At 31.3% G+C, this 15,370-nt stretch overlaps 2 protein-coding genes across 3 annotated transcripts; one reads left to right on the forward strand and one right to left on the reverse strand.

Moving 5' to 3' along the window:
- The first annotated feature begins 3,481 nt into the window (after positions 1–3,481).
- Positions 3,482–11,390, forward strand: LOC137926488 (DNA helicase MCM8-like). 2 transcript variants are annotated; one of them, XM_068770097.1, is made up of 15 exons: positions 3,482–3,766; positions 3,904–4,136; positions 4,296–4,383; positions 4,570–4,701; positions 4,862–4,977; positions 5,728–5,832; positions 6,711–6,857; positions 7,241–7,460; positions 8,043–8,185; positions 8,674–8,813; positions 9,499–9,589; positions 9,778–9,902; positions 10,304–10,532; positions 10,908–11,069; positions 11,184–11,390. In XM_068770097.1, exons 1-15 carry the CDS (start codon positions 3,535–3,537, stop codon positions 11,376–11,378), a joined length of 2,358 nt encoding a protein of 785 aa, XP_068626198.1. In that variant the 5' UTR covers positions 3,482–3,534; the 3' UTR covers positions 11,379–11,390. The 2 variants fall into 2 exon arrangements, with proteins under 2 accessions (XP_068626198.1, XP_068626199.1); XM_068770098.1 differs by lacking the exon at positions 4,570–4,701.
- A 1,056-nt stretch (positions 11,391–12,446) lies between these two features.
- Positions 12,447–14,726, reverse strand: rasp (protein-cysteine N-palmitoyltransferase Rasp). The gene is made up of 4 exons (XM_068770099.1): positions 14,525–14,726; positions 13,690–14,456; positions 13,403–13,620; positions 12,447–13,121 (listed from the first exon to the last, which is right to left on the reverse strand). The coding sequence occupies exons 1-4, from the start codon at positions 14,622–14,624 to the stop codon at positions 12,635–12,637; spliced, it is 1,572 nt and encodes a 523-aa protein (XP_068626200.1). The 5' UTR covers positions 14,625–14,726; the 3' UTR covers positions 12,447–12,634.
- Positions 14,727–15,370: the final 644 nt, after the last annotated feature.

The following is a 15,370-nucleotide window of genomic DNA, read 5'->3' on the forward strand; positions in this document are numbered from 1 at the left end:
CCTTTGAATATAATATTCTAAAATCGAATTAAAATTGCGTTGATTTATTTTTCTTTATTTAGAAATAAGTTTTTATTGAAATAGTATTATTACTTTTTGTAGATTTACAACTTCCCCCAATTGAAGCAGTTTTGTCCTATTTACTACTTACTTAATATTTAATAATTCGAAATTTGTAGTTAAAATTAAAAACAACACTATCTTTGAAATACTCCTCATAATTGCAATTGAATACACGTTTTTACATTGACTACAACTTTTTTTCTAATTTATAAGTAAAAATTTAAACGAATTACTTACTATATACAGGTAGCCCTCATACAAAACGATATCTTGTAACTTGGTTTCGCTATAACACGATTCGTAAATTGCGAGAACCCTTCTATACAACAGCATCCTACAACACTGTTTCACTATAACGTAATAAGAAACTGCAAATGCTTTGTACATACAACATTATAGGTACTTCAACAGCCGCGGCAAGGCTTGGTGTCCTAAAGATAGGGCGTTCTAGAAATGTATGTAGGTCCTTAACCGTACTTGTAGCCAAATCCTTATACAGGCATGCACGAGGCGATGGGATTGATATGTATTAGGTATCCCAAGACATAAACCGGCACTTGAGACGGTCACCAACGAAGACTGTTTAGTTATAAGAATTTTCCGCACGATCTTGGCCTTAGACTAATTTATGTCCGGGTATGTGTGTCATGTGACAAGACTTTACGAGCCACGTGCATGACGTTACTTCCAAATTGCTGAAAGGGGAACACGCTTGTTACCCTTCTCGAGGCCTGTGTGCCTCGTAGTACATTAAGGTACGCCAAGTCAGGGCGAGAACAACCAATTGTTGCTAAATAATAATTAGACAACGCCTACAATAGTTCTAGTTTAAGTTGCGTGTGTGTTTTCCTCGAGGAGTAAGTCAAACAATTTTCTGTGTGGTTTTACCTACGTTGCTTACTTTTATCTCCGTAGACTGAAAAAAAGTGTCTCACGCTGCTAGCTGATAGACTACGTCGAGCCACGGTGGGTTAAAGAACCATTTTTTCACCTTTAAGACGTTTAGCTTCAGCCCAAAACAATGCCAGATTAGAAGAAAAAACAACGTTCAAAAGAAAATGTTTTTTTTTTTAGAAATAAAAACGGTTGCAACGGTCAGGACCATCAGGAAAAATGAAAAAGAAATCAGAAGTGCAGTTTCGGATCTTCGACATCCGCAGAAAGTTCAGCTCGCAGGCGCCAATAGTTGAAAAGATGGTAAAGGAACTCGGCATTTTAATGATGATTGCTGTCAAAAAATAATTCCATTAGATGGCTGATTGAATGTTAGCGTATAGTGTCATGATTAACATCAGCTCCGCAATAATTACATTTAAAAACATATTTATCAAGTTTCTTTACATTTTAAATAGTTTAGTTACTTTTATTGATACTAATTTAATACTTAATTGAAATGCAATGGTATGGAACAATGAAATATAAAAAAAAACTAAAATTTTAGTGAAACTATTTTTAGATATTTTACTGTAACATATTCAATTCTACCGCCTACTTTTTTTAGTAAAATATCATTTTTTTTTCTTTTTCCTAATTACATTAAAAGTCTAAAACCTCGCAACGAGTTGATGACGAACAAAAGGGCCATATACATTGCGTTATCAAATGTACAAATTGTACATATTACGCAAAAATGTGATAAATTTAAGGAGTATACATATAAAATTGAAAAGGTTGAGCAAGAGCGTTGTAAGGTCACATAGACCCAAAGAGAATTTTTTTCATTGCGACGTGGGGTCATTTTTACCCACAGACGCTGTCGGCTTAAATTAACTGTTAGTCAATAATGCATTGAAATATCATAGTTTTTGATATATAAACATAAAGTCGAATATTGGATATAGATATATGTAGGTCCGTTTTAATATTAGAAGAACAGTATAGGCATAAAAAATAATAAATTTGTGAATACAATTTGACCTCAAGCCGTACCAGAAAAACCATCATTTTAGTGATGAGAAATAAAACAAGTCCATATAAACGTTTAAAAATTATTTTATTAATTATAAAAAGTATAAGATGGTTAATTTTAAAGGCAGATGTAATCGGGAATGTTCTACATTGAATACTGTAGTTTTTTTTTTTAATTTATTGTTTACTTTAATACGGATAAGTGTTAACCGGAGCTTGGTGTAGCAGCCTGTACATCTTCTTTTTGTATCTCTGTTCAAAATGCAACTGGTTCTCTTTTTTTAATTTTATTCATTTACATCTGAAAATAAGATACATGAAGAATAACACACACCAAACCATGCAGTGCATAGCATAATTTTACGAGGGGTCTATCTTGTAATTTTTAGCTCGGAAAATTTAAAATCACTAAAGGGGTTAAGGGGGTAACTAGATTATAAATTTGTGGGTTTATTGTAACGTTAGTCTAAATCAAATGAAAAAATTAAGGTATGTTTAGTGTAACACAACTTAATTACTATTTTGATTATCGTGCGTATAAACGGTATAGGTAACGCTGAGGGCCCAACTTAGCACCAGTTTATCACTTGTAAATTATAAATATAATATAGGCAAATATAGACCCAGGGAACCTAGCAGCTGAAATACAGAATAATGTCTGTAAGCTTTGTTTAGAAAAACATCACGAAAGCGCGAACTGAGTTAGACCTCTTATATAGTTATATTATTTTGATGTTTTTAAAGAAATAAATATAAACAATTTACCTTAAGACTTAAGTTCCGACAATACATTAAAAACTCACAGGTATGGGATTAAATTATATAAGCTTTGCACCCCAGAAGGCTACACTTTTGACGATATTATTCCCACAGGAAAAGAATAAAATGAACGTGAAAACAATCGTGATCAAAAAACAGGTTCAAAACTGGTTGATCAATTCAAAAATCAAGGTCGAATTGTGGAATTTTAGAATTTTTCACTTCAGTGGCGTTATAGGGTTTCACCAAATAATAACAATAAGCAAATAAACCAAAAAGACAAAAAAACCAAGAACAAATACATACAGAATTCAGATAACAAAACTAAAGCTACATGAAACATAATATTTATATATACATATATATATATACACATATATATATATATGTATGTATGTATATATATATATATATATATATTTATACATACATACATATATATATATTTAAATAATACAGATTTTAACAAATCCTGCAATTTATTTGACATTAGTTACCAGTAGTAATTATGCAATATGTAGTGTGTCCTATCATTATGATAATAATTATTATTATATTATATAATAATTATTATTATAAAATATAATATTTTTATAGTAGCATAAAATAAATATATTTATTATTAAAATTTCTTTTGTAGAAAAATTTAAAAAAAAAACTCGTGGCAAAAAGACTTCCTGGTAACGTGCAGTTGATTAAAAATTGAACAACCCGCGAAATTATTGTAAATACATTTGATTTAATAGTTAAATTTATAGCTGTTTTCCAATTCAGTGAAATTTTACTTTCGCTTTACTTTTTAAAATGCGACGTAATTGGAGAGGTCGATACAGAAACAATTGGTACCGTTCTCGTGGAAAAAGTGACTGCAATAATAGGTCTACTGAAAATACAAGCACATATCGTTCTTCAAATTCGCAACAGCTATCTCATTCAGCATCATCTTCGAGGGCGCCCGCTAATCAAATACCTTTAGTAATACCAGTCAGTTTAAAACATCAGAACAACACATGGAAACTATATTTCCCAACTGAAGGCAAGTTTACTGGCAGTGTTTTATTACAATTTATTTAAGTCAATAAGTTATCTTAATTCTTGTTACAGTTGTTTATATTGCATGATTCTTTATAAACAAAAGATTACTGCGTTCATTAATAAAGTCATTTTTTTCAGAACAACTAAGTAACTCAGAGACATCAAAACATGTTGAAACCTTCAAGACGTTTATACTCAAACATAAAAGCTTATTTGATCTGGAAAAAATTGATCAGAATCGTAGTGTCCATCTTGATATACAAATGATGTTAGAAAATACTGATTTTACCACCGGTTGGCCATCTTTTCAGAATGACTTGTGTGATATGCCAGAAACTACATTAAGACTCTTAGAATTCTGTTTACATGAGGTTGGTACAATATTTTAACACAAACATATGCTGCAATAGACTATATGACATACACATAGACAATATGTATGCAGTAACTACTAACATTGCAAATTTAACTCTTGAAATATTATTTCAATTATTAATATATATCTAAACCTAATCGTAAGTACTTTTTAGGTTCTGAAGTGTGAATCAAAAATAAGAGTCAGGATTTTAAACCATCAACCTGTTACACCAATAGCCAATTTAAAAGTAAATTACTTTGGTAAGACCCTTATAATATTTAATATTTTAGTAAATATAGTAAATTTGACTTTTTCAAGTGAAAATAACATTCTCTTTGAGTATCTTTCATATACATCACAGCTTGCTATCATAGCTTCTAGAGTTTTGAACATAGTTATACAATAAAAGTGATACTATGATTAAATATATAAAATATCTGTTATAGGAAAATTAGTAACTGTAAAGGGTACAGTAATCAGAGTGGGAAGTGTTGGACTCATTTGCACTTCTATGGCATTTGAATGCTCTAGTTGTCATAATATACAAGCTGTAATACAACCACAAGGCATATTTACAGGTAAAAACAACAATAACAAAAAATATTTTTAATCAATCCAAGTGGTTTTACTTCTTACAGTTGTACTTTCTTACCTGTAATTTTGGACAGTGTGATATAGATGACTAATTGGTAATTAAACTTAAATACTTGATTAATAATAACAATTAATTAATTTTAGCTCCAAATTTCTGTCAAAGTTGTCAGAGCGGTCACAAATTTGGAACACTCCAGTCATCTCCATACACCAATACAATTGATTGCCAGGTTGTTAAGATACAAGAAATTCAATCACAGGTTATTTTCAGTTTTCTTTAATAAATGATGAAGTAGCTTGACTGTGATTCTGCCTTTAGGTGATATGAGTAAAATATTCTATTTAGAACTCCAGAAGGAACATTGACTTGAACAACCATGCAGTCCAAATTGTTTTGGCATGCTGTTGTACTGTGTAAATAAGCAATGAATCAAATTGCTTCATTTTAATGTAAGGGATGGATACCACCATGTGTCTCAATGGCCAGTGTTAAACAATAGACTGGTATATCAAGTTATCTTTGTTTATGCATTTCAAAAATTCAGCCTGACTAGAACAGTGATGGTAAACCGTTTAACTTTTAGTGTTTCCAACATCCAAATCAATTTTCCTAGTTTACAAATATACAAATTACAAATATATTGAGTATTAAAAGAAAAGCTTATAGAAATCAATTTTAATATCACTATCATCTCAGCCATAGAGGCACAGCCAAGCCAAAGGCTGCCTCAAGTATTGGAGACCAAAAACTAATTTTTCACTGCTTGTATCCAGCAGCCTCCCTCGACTTTGACTATCCCTTCGGTCCTCATTCTAACAACATTTCGTTTAGTTTACCTTTAGTTTACTGGCTCATTTTGGCCACTCGAGAATCTTTTGACCATCAATTGCATAAGCCTATGTGTAATTGTAGAATGGATATGTGTCCATATAGATTTTATCACAAATAATGGAGGTGTACAATATTTTCAGTTATTTAAATTGCATATTGAAATAATCATTTATTGCAGAGTGTGTCAGGAACAATACCAAGGAGTGTTGAAATAGATCTACAGGGTGATTTAGTAGGCACGGCATGCCCCGGAGATGTGCTCTCTGTCACTGGCATTGTTCAGGTAGATTAAGATTTTCAATGTTGTTTAGAGCATTAATTTTTATATTTATTATAGTTGATAAACTAAAAATTATTTATTATTTACATACATAATACCACATGTTGTTACTTATTCTCTGTTGATGTAGTTGCTGTTAACCCGAAAGCTTTTACAGCTTTATCAGAGCTGAGTTCACGGAGCGGAAGGGTCCTTGAACAAATGTTGTAGATACCAATTATGTGCATACAGTTTCTTGTCAAAAATAAACAATCTTTTTAGTTAAGATCCAATTATACTTAATAGCTATAAGTCATATATAATCTATCTATAAATATTTTTATATTATGTCATTTACAGCATAAATAGTCTTTTAAATTAGTTTTTTTAGCAACAGATTTTAGTGACGTAGTCAGTAGATTTTAGTAATTTCTACTGAGGAGAGCTTTAAATGTGATAAAGGACAAGGAATAAATTGTTCATTGTCTGCGACTTTTTGCAGAAAATCACAGAGGAAAAAAAATGTTTAAGTGTTATGTAGCATTTCTCAGGAAGCTATAAGCTATTTTATATTGGAATCAAGAATTTTTTACAGATTTCTTTAAGCATAATAGTTGCTTACATACATGGTCACATATTTTCCTTGTGTGACCTTTCCGATTACATATAACCCGTTAATTATATATATTTATACATTATATGTATTTGTTCATATTTTTATTTATTAACTATACAGTGTTTTACTTTGACATAAATGAAAAAACATAATTCACAATTTAATTTACCATTTTGATGGTTACTTTCAAAACTTACTTCTGCATATAATTTTTATTAATCATGATGTAGGATATAATAATAAAATATACTTTATGAAATATTGTAAATAATTTAATAACATTTAGGTGCGTGGAGAAAGCAAAGGAGGAGAAGATGGAAAAAGAGCTGCCAGACTTTTACAGTTATATATAGATGCTGTATCTATCCATAGTCAAAGAAATCTAAGCAATCCAACTCTCTCATTCACATTGAAAGACTATTATGCCATACAGGTAAACCAACAACTCATACTTTTAAATATTAACAGAAGTTCTTGTACTGTCCATCTAAATCAAGAATAATTTAAATCTTCCCTTACTACAAAAAATCTATGTGCTGTTACATCTAAATCAAAATAAAATGTGCGCGGGAAACGGGGTAACCGTTAAAAATTTGCGATAATTTTTATGTAAACCAGATGCGAGGAATTTAATTACTACTTAACTATTAAGTTAACTTTCTTCTTTTCAGCCTATAACCGAACACTGTAAGGCATAGGCCTCCCCCAAAAGATCGCTTCCACTGGTCTTGCGCTGCCCGCATCCAGCGACTTGAACTCGGCTTTGTCATTTTACCATCAAATTTAATTTACTTTTCTTAAAAAAAATGTTTATAGGAAATTCATGCTTCTGAAGATGTATTCAGACTTTTAGTACATTCTTTGTGCCCAACAATATTTGGACACGAAGTTGTAAAAGCTGGCCTTATCCTCGGATTACTTGGCGGAACTGAAGACGAAGGTGGAACTAGACCGCATCCTCATGTATTGATAGTTGGAGACCCTGGACTTGGCAAGTCGCAGTTATTACAGGCAGCAGCGTACGCTGCGCCTAGAGGTAAATATAACTTCGAAGGAGGAACTTGCTATGCTGCACATACATTAAGAATAATGTAGTAGGATATTTTTTATTGATGTCAAATTGCAATTGATGATTAGATTTGAGTATTTGTTAATAAACTTTAATTTTCAAACTATTTTGGGTTAGTGGACCCTTTCCCAAAATGAACTGATACCTTCAATCTCCAAAGTCAAAATACTTTTAAAATTCTTTATTAGGTTTTTCCCTACTAATATATTTTAATTTAATTAAAATTTAAGGGTTACTCTGTTAATGACTTCATAGATTATACCTAGGAAACTGTGTTCACCTCCAGGCTTATTAAATGTAATTTTAAAAGTTTTTCTTTACCTGTTCTTCTTAGGGTCTGTGGTATTTATCATTCAACTGGTGGTAGACTCAAGCTCATTAAAAGGTGTAATCCATCCTTTCACAAATAATTTTTCATCACAAATCATTGTTAGGACTGAAAATCTTGCACTTACACAACTATTTTTTTTTGCTTATATAAAAAATTTCAATAAGACATGTATTCCATCCTATATTGATCAAAGAATTTGTTAATTTTTTGCATTTTAGGTGTATACGTGTGTGGCGCGTCTGCATCAGGTGGTGGCTTGACCGTGGCGCTGGGCCGTGAGGCAGGTGGTGACTTTGCCTTGGAGGCGGGCGCTCTGGTACTTGCCGACCAAGGGGTCTGTTGTCTAGATGAACTCGACAAGGTTACCTTTTAACTACTTTATTTTAAAAATCTTTGCCAACCTTAGTGAAACCTCTTGAGAAATTTAGTCCTATAACAGTAGCCACGGCCAAACCACATCTGTGGTTGGACACCTTTGAATTGAAACCAAAGTATTCTTTCTACTTTGTGAGTGGACGTCCCACACTGCAATTGCCACTCCTTATTCTCCACTCCAAAATCTTGAGGCCCCAGCGACCATCAGTGCTGCGCTTCATGTAACTCCCTCATAAAATTTGCGTACCTGCGGCTTGCGTCCTGAACCGAATGATTTAGTTTTTACTATATTTATTTGTGCTACAATTATATAATAAACATTTAAATATCTGAATAAAAGTTTTCTCAACAAAATAGAATCCCACCATCTTTATTATCTCCACTGCTGGACACCCAAATATTTCCAATAGGAGCTTAACAAGGTTGTCTGTCTTAGAGTTAGTCTTTGAAATAAATATGTTTTTGAACTTTTAGATGACGGCGCATCATAGTAGCCTGCTGGAGGCAATGGAGCAACGTCGAGTAAGTCTAGCGAAAGGAGGCGTAGTTTGCAGCCTGGCCGCACGGGCTACCGTCCTAGCAGCTGCAAATCCCTCTGGTGGGAGTTATAACCGGTTGATATACCTCATATACTTTTATAAGGCTTCAGATGTTCTTTACGAATTGATATCTAAATAAATTAAATTATTGCCTTAAGAACTTCAAATGGTCATTATGAACACGGCTTTTTAATTTACCGCCTAATTGGTCAAAGGGTATGGCAAAGCAGAGGCAAATACAGTATATTTATATATAGTGTACAAAGGGTAACCATCATTCTCTGTGATCATTTTTCCTTCTAGATCTGGTAAAAAGCCCAGAAGGACACATGTTAATAAGCAAACAATTTTTAAAAACATACTGAACTTAGCCTGACAAAAAAAACGTAAGTTAAAGTTCATTACTACACAAGTTAATGATACATTTATTAAATATTTTATAAGTATTACTACTGTGCCTAAGTAGAGTGAGGTGAGGTCGGTACTAAGGAAAAACATACAGTTAAGTTAGTAACTAATTATTCCAAATAAGTTGTAACCAGGGTGTTCCAACTTATTTGCTCGAGGAAATAATAACGAATTAGCATAATATCAACCCCTAGAAATATACATATTTTCTATAAACAAGAATTGCATTCGTTCAAATGCATATTATATTACAAGTTTAGCCATACCATAATCAGTCAACTATTGCAACGTTCTGTATTCTTAAAATATATAAAACATTTCGTGTATTTTAATTAATATTATTACATTTCAGAGCAAAAACAGTCGCTGAGAATCTTAAACTGAATTCGGCTCTTTTATCAAGATTTGATTTAGTTTTTATTCTACTCGATCAGCCAGATGAGGTTTGATAATTTTATCCTTTAATACAATGCTTTTGATTAAAGTTTTTCAAATAATATTATTACAATAAATACAATACTGTTAATTCAACATGTTAGATTCTATGAAAATGGAAAATATCTTTATTCTTGTGGGTTTTTTCCCAGTTAAATAGACTTTATATAATGTAAATTTTATTATGGACTTTCAGAAAATTGACGCTATGTTATCTGAACATGTATTGGCCCTGCATGGAGGTTCTAAGCCGGGTAGTACTATGACATCATTTAATGTTGATATTAACACTAGTCAAAATAATGAAGATGTATCCCTCAGGTAATCAATATTTACAGACTTTCAAACATTATAACAATACATATATAAATCCCAAGTGTTTCCCGACCTTTTTCGTGATATGCCACAACTTAGCCATTCTAAAGTCTCGAGTTTATTTAACAATTTCCCCCCCATAACTCCCCTGCGCATTGCGAAATACTAAAATAAATAATTATTACAATCTCTACGCAAATGAATGCAATACAGAGTGAAGATGTATTCTCCAAGGTGTTATAATTCGAACAAATTATAAATTGAAAGATTGATAAATGTATTTCTAAAAATACACATATTTATGAAAAAACTGACAACTGCTGCAGCGAAAGGATTAAAAAAAAACAATTGATTTATAATTATTTATTGTAAAATACTTTTGAAATGTGTATATGCTTATTTTACAGTAAAAGGTTACGATTGAAGCCAGGAGAAGTGGTGGACGCTCTACCATTAGTGTTACTACGTAAATACATCGCTTACGCGCGACGATATGTTCACCCGAAATTAAGCATGGAAGCAGCCAACACTCTGCAAAATTTTTATCTTGAATTGCGACACAATTATCAAGGCACATGCAACGATGGCACCCCAATAACAACGCGACAACTCGAAGCTAGTATACGACTTACTCAGGTTAATTTAAATCTTTTATAATCAGAGATCGGATAATCGTATGATAATTTTCAAAAGATAATTAAAGAAGTTATGCAGATGGTTTCAATGATTCATTAATAGATAAACTATTTTATTGGGCTATACAATGAATTCCCAGTAACAATCAGGTGTGTTGGAACACCATTAGCTGTAAAAAAAGATGGTAAAAGAGTACTTCTTGGGCTATGGCACTAATTGGGCTCTTCTGGTATTCATCTCATGATGTACATAAATAGTAGATTATCCATACATAATTAGTATATAATTAACATGCATATTGTAAATAATTAACATATATGTACATAATTAGTCCGATTATGTGCATAGAAATTAATCAATTTTTAAAACATTTAGGCCCGCGCAAGAGCTGAATTGCGGGAGGAAGCAACAGCCAACGACGCTAATGACGTCATCAGTTTAATAAAACACAGCCTGGTGGATACTTTTAGCGATGAATTTGGAAACATTCAACTGTCGAGATCTATAAATGGCTCTGGAATAAGTTCCAGGAGTAAAGTAAGTACCTTTAACAAAGTTAAATAAAAATATTACCATTTAATTTTGTAAAGAACTTAATTCAAAATATTTACCTAATAGGCAACTTTTTTATTATGTGAATTATTATTTTAGCTGAAAAAGTTTTTGGACGCATTAACAAGACGGTCACAACAATTAGGTAAAGATTTATTCACAAAACAAGAAATGATACAAATTCACAAAGCAGCAGGAATTGCGGGCGATCCTAATGATCTTATAGAAGCATTACATACTCATGCTTACCTGCTTCTCAAGGGCTCCAACCTTTATCAACTCATTGCTATATGATTTGTTATATAAATAAAAATTTACATTGATTTTTTTTTATTTTATCTAGCGATCTCTACAATTTATCATCACCATTTCAGCTGTCGGATGTTAACTGTTGGATATAGGCTTCCTTTATAGATTTCCATTAAGACTGACTGAATACGGCCTGCATCCAATGTCTTCCGACCTCCTTGTAGGTGGACGTCCTATGCAGCACTTGCCTGTCCATGGCTTCCAATCCAGAACTCTAAGGCCCCAGCAATCTATTGTGACTGCCACTGCCACTTCCACTTACTAATCCGCTGAATGATGTTTTTTTTAATTTCATCATCTAAGTATCCATTTCTGACGACATCTTGCAGAGAAATCACCAGGCTTGCCAAGCAACAATTTATAAACAAGATTAAATTATCCAAATATTTATACTATTTAAATATTTTATTGAATATTAAACTGCAGAGCTAAAATGGTCCATAGAACTTTTAAATATAATATCAGATAGCAATTCATTCTCCTTTCATGAAAGAAGCTCAAAATAAATTTTATACAAATATTCCACTATAAGACATGTATAGGTATGAATCCTTATTCTAATATTTTTACTGTCTACAGTGCTTCGAAACAAGATTTAATATACATATGAAGATATATTTATAATTTTTTTGTTTATTGGTGGCAGAAGCCCAGTGGTTGTATCTACAACAGTCTCTCAAGAAAGATCAACAGTGGTTCCAACCAAATAGCTTATGGCTTTACAACTCTTCTACCACTTCTCTGAAATGGATGTTCTAAGTGACCTCATAGTGAATTGTGACATGTGTGGTGAGGGACTTTGGGAAGAGGGAACACCGATTATTCAGTTTTTTACTGTTATGTCAAGTTGTAGAGAAAAATAGTATCTGTATTGCAGTGTTGCCCTACCTAATCTTCTCATGCTAGAAAATATGACTATAAACCTTCAATAAAGATGTGGTTGTTATGGGTGTGAAATATGTTTGAGTTTATTATGAAAGATGGGTGAGAAAAGGAGCACATTCTTGGTATAAAAGTATAGAGTTTACCTAATTACTTTAAGTCAAAATAAGTGTTTTAAAAAACTATTTTAATTGATATGTTTTTATTTAATATAAACAAATTATGCAAAATTTTACAGCAAAACGCAAGAAAACCCTAATTTAACACAGTATGTACTTCAATTGCAATAAAAGTTAAAGGAACTTGTACTAATGCTCTCTAACTTTGGATTATAATACAAATAACTTTCAGAAAATACATCATACAATTTTCTTAACAATTTTTTGTATGCTTCCACGGGAAGGAACATCTGCTAAAGCCATTGACACGTGGCAGCAACAATACAATGATAAACCTAATAAAATAGAATTACACAGTGACGGGTTCATAAAACTTTCAAAAAATAAATTGCCGACTTCAGCACCAGCAAATAAATAAAAATTAGAAATAGCTGATAGAGCCAGTAATGGTGTACATAATAATGCAATAAGGCATGCCTCCATTTTATCAGTCTTTAAAATGTTTGTCTTAAACCAGTCATATATCTCATGTTTTGATAATTCTTTACCTACATGTTCTAGAATGATACCTAAGTAATTTAATATAGACCAAATAAATATATGCCAAACTGTCCCATGCCACATAAATATGAAAACAAAAGTGGCAAGTGAAGCAATAAGTTTATATCCTATATTTGGTAATTTAATTGATTGGGATATTATAATGAGCCCAGGTTTGTAGATGTACCTGCAACACAAATATTAGTTACATAAAACCATGTTTATTCACTTTTGTATATAGTAATTGCATGTTGCAAAATGTTTAGTATTGTGTACATTTCTTTTTATATGGTTAAACCATTACTTTGTAATCTATTATTTTAAAAATAACATAAGTGATGGGAAGCTGTGTATTATACCTCAGCAGACTGCATATGCAACTATATTTTTATACTATTGATAATATCATGTGATATTTTTCAAGGCAATTTTTGGGCTTTACCATGTAATGAAATAATGAATACTTACTTCACAAGAAATCTATATAGACCAACATCAAAATGTCTCCACATTTGGGAATAGATGTGAACTCTTGCAATACATCTCGGTATTGGAGGAGGTTCTATATTATCAATTCTTGCAAAAGCTGTTGTGGTTCCATAAGAAATTACATACTTCATATGGAATTCTAAACCCATCCATAGGCCTCCTCCACAAAGAGCTGTTGTAGGCAACTTATACATAAGCTAAAAAAATTAAAATCTTACATGCTATGTAAACAAATTTTACTTGATGGACTATTATTCAATACATACCTGCATATTATCCTGCATAGCAAAAAAATAGAAGTAATGAAAAGCAATGTCTAAAATAAATGTGTAGAGTTTGAATACAAACAAATCACTAACAAATCTTTTAAGTCTTAATGCTAGGTTTCCATTTGTAACATTAAAGCTTTTTTCAAATTCCTCATAAAGTATTATGGGTCCAGAGTATAGTAGTGGTAAGTATAATGTATAACTTAACATATTTATTATATCATTCCAGCAGAAAAAACTTTGTGTTTTAGCATCATCTCTCTTCTGTATAAAGTCAATGCTGTAACTTATACATCTTAATTCAATCCATGCTACACTGAATAGTATGAGATAAACTTCTTCATCTTGCATTTCTTCATGTTCCAAAAAATTCCAGAAAAATAGTTTGTACTTCAAAGAATTATAACTAGCTAGCAGAAATAAACTAATTATCCAAATAATCTTTTTACTACCGCCTAAAAATATAATTGTACCATACAGTATGGGCTGAAATAAAATTAAAACCATTTGTCGAACACCCATATGAAAAATGATGAATATTGTACTTGATATGATGTACCAGTATTTTAATACAGGTAGTGACAGTTTTCGTATTAATTCAGATATGAAAAATTGCATAATCATGTAAACTAATGACGTATGAATAAAATATTTCCAGCTACTCCATTCAATATCTGATACATCTCTTTGCCTTCCTATAAAACTCCAGCCAGGTTGAAGGTCTTTAAGAGAATTTGTCACTCCATTGTCATCTTTTAATAGATCTGAAATAGTTTTACCGTTTATAACAAATTCACCAAATCTAAAATATTTTTTTTCTTGGTAATATTACCTGTTTGCGCTTCAAATAACTTAAACAAAGAGAATAAATTTGCACCAACCCAGACACACAAACATGTAAATATTTCTACGGGATTCAATTTACTTCTCATTATTTATCGTCTTTATACCCTTTAGGCTAAATTAAATTTTTATTTACATTTCTTTTCGTTATTACATTGTGATTCAATTTTACCGGCGATTCATGTCCTTAACATTGCTGTCAACTATAGCTAACAAAGGTTGTCAAAGTCAAATGCAAGAATCGTAGTTAATGCGTTCTGAAATAAGTTAAATTAAGATTCTTTATTATTAATGGACCCTTATTAATTAAATAACCATTATGTAACCGATCCATGATTTTAAAAATAATTTTACGTGAAAAAAATAAATCAATATAACAGTTTTTAACTCTTATTATATTTCTTGTTCATTAGGATCAATTAGCGAGGAATGACTTGATTAGATAAATACACATAGGTACAAACAAAGGCACGAATGGAATAATTAAAACATCACTAAAAGGTTGTTACTGTAACAAATAAACTTCTAATTTTATCCCTTGAAAAATAATAAGATTTTCAATTAAAAACTTACTTCGGAAAAATTGATGAACTAAATGCAAAAAAAAACTTATTTATAGGAATAAAAACGACACGATTTTCAAGTTATATTATTAATGTTACTAAATGGAATGTAGGAGAACATTTTTTTTTTCCAAATTCGTAGTAACTATCGTTTCTTAGCATATAAATTAATTTCACAGTAAAATTTGAATTGCTGAGGACTTGGGCATGAAATTATAGATAAGGATAATTAAAATGTAATCATTAAAAATTGTTGAGAGACAATGATAGTA

The sequence above is a fragment of the Battus philenor genome, unplaced genomic scaffold (genome assembly GCF_028537555.1).
Source record: "Battus philenor isolate CCGP_79_NKW_IND1 unplaced genomic scaffold, ilBatPhil1.0.hap1 SCAF_3, whole genome shotgun sequence".
Lineage (NCBI taxonomy): Eukaryota > Metazoa > Arthropoda > Insecta > Lepidoptera > Papilionidae > Battus > Battus philenor.

Bases quoted from the DNA above. Each gene is read 5' to 3' on its own strand.
- LOC137926488 (XM_068770097.1), top strand. From the start codon at position 3,535: ATGCGACGTAATTGGAGAGGTCGATACAGAAACAATTGGTACCGTTCT. The intron at 3,767-3,903 runs GCAAGTTTACTG...CATTTTTTTCAG, and splicing joins ACTATATTTCCCAACTGAAG to AACAACTAAGTAACTCAGAG. The intron at 7,461-8,042 runs GTAAATATAACT...TTTGCATTTTAG, and splicing joins AGCGTACGCTGCGCCTAGAG to GTGTATACGTGTGTGGCGCG.
- rasp (XM_068770099.1), bottom strand. From the start codon at position 14,624: ATGAGAAGTAAATTGAATCCCGTAGAAATATTTACATGTTTGTGTGTC. The intron at 14,457-14,524 runs GTAATATTACCA...AAACTATTTCAG, and splicing joins GTTATTTGAAGCGCAAACAG to ATCTATTAAAAGATGACAAT. The intron at 13,621-13,689 runs GTATGTATTGAA...TAATTTTTTTAG, and splicing joins CTATGCAGGATAATATGCAG to CTTATGTATAAGTTGCCTAC.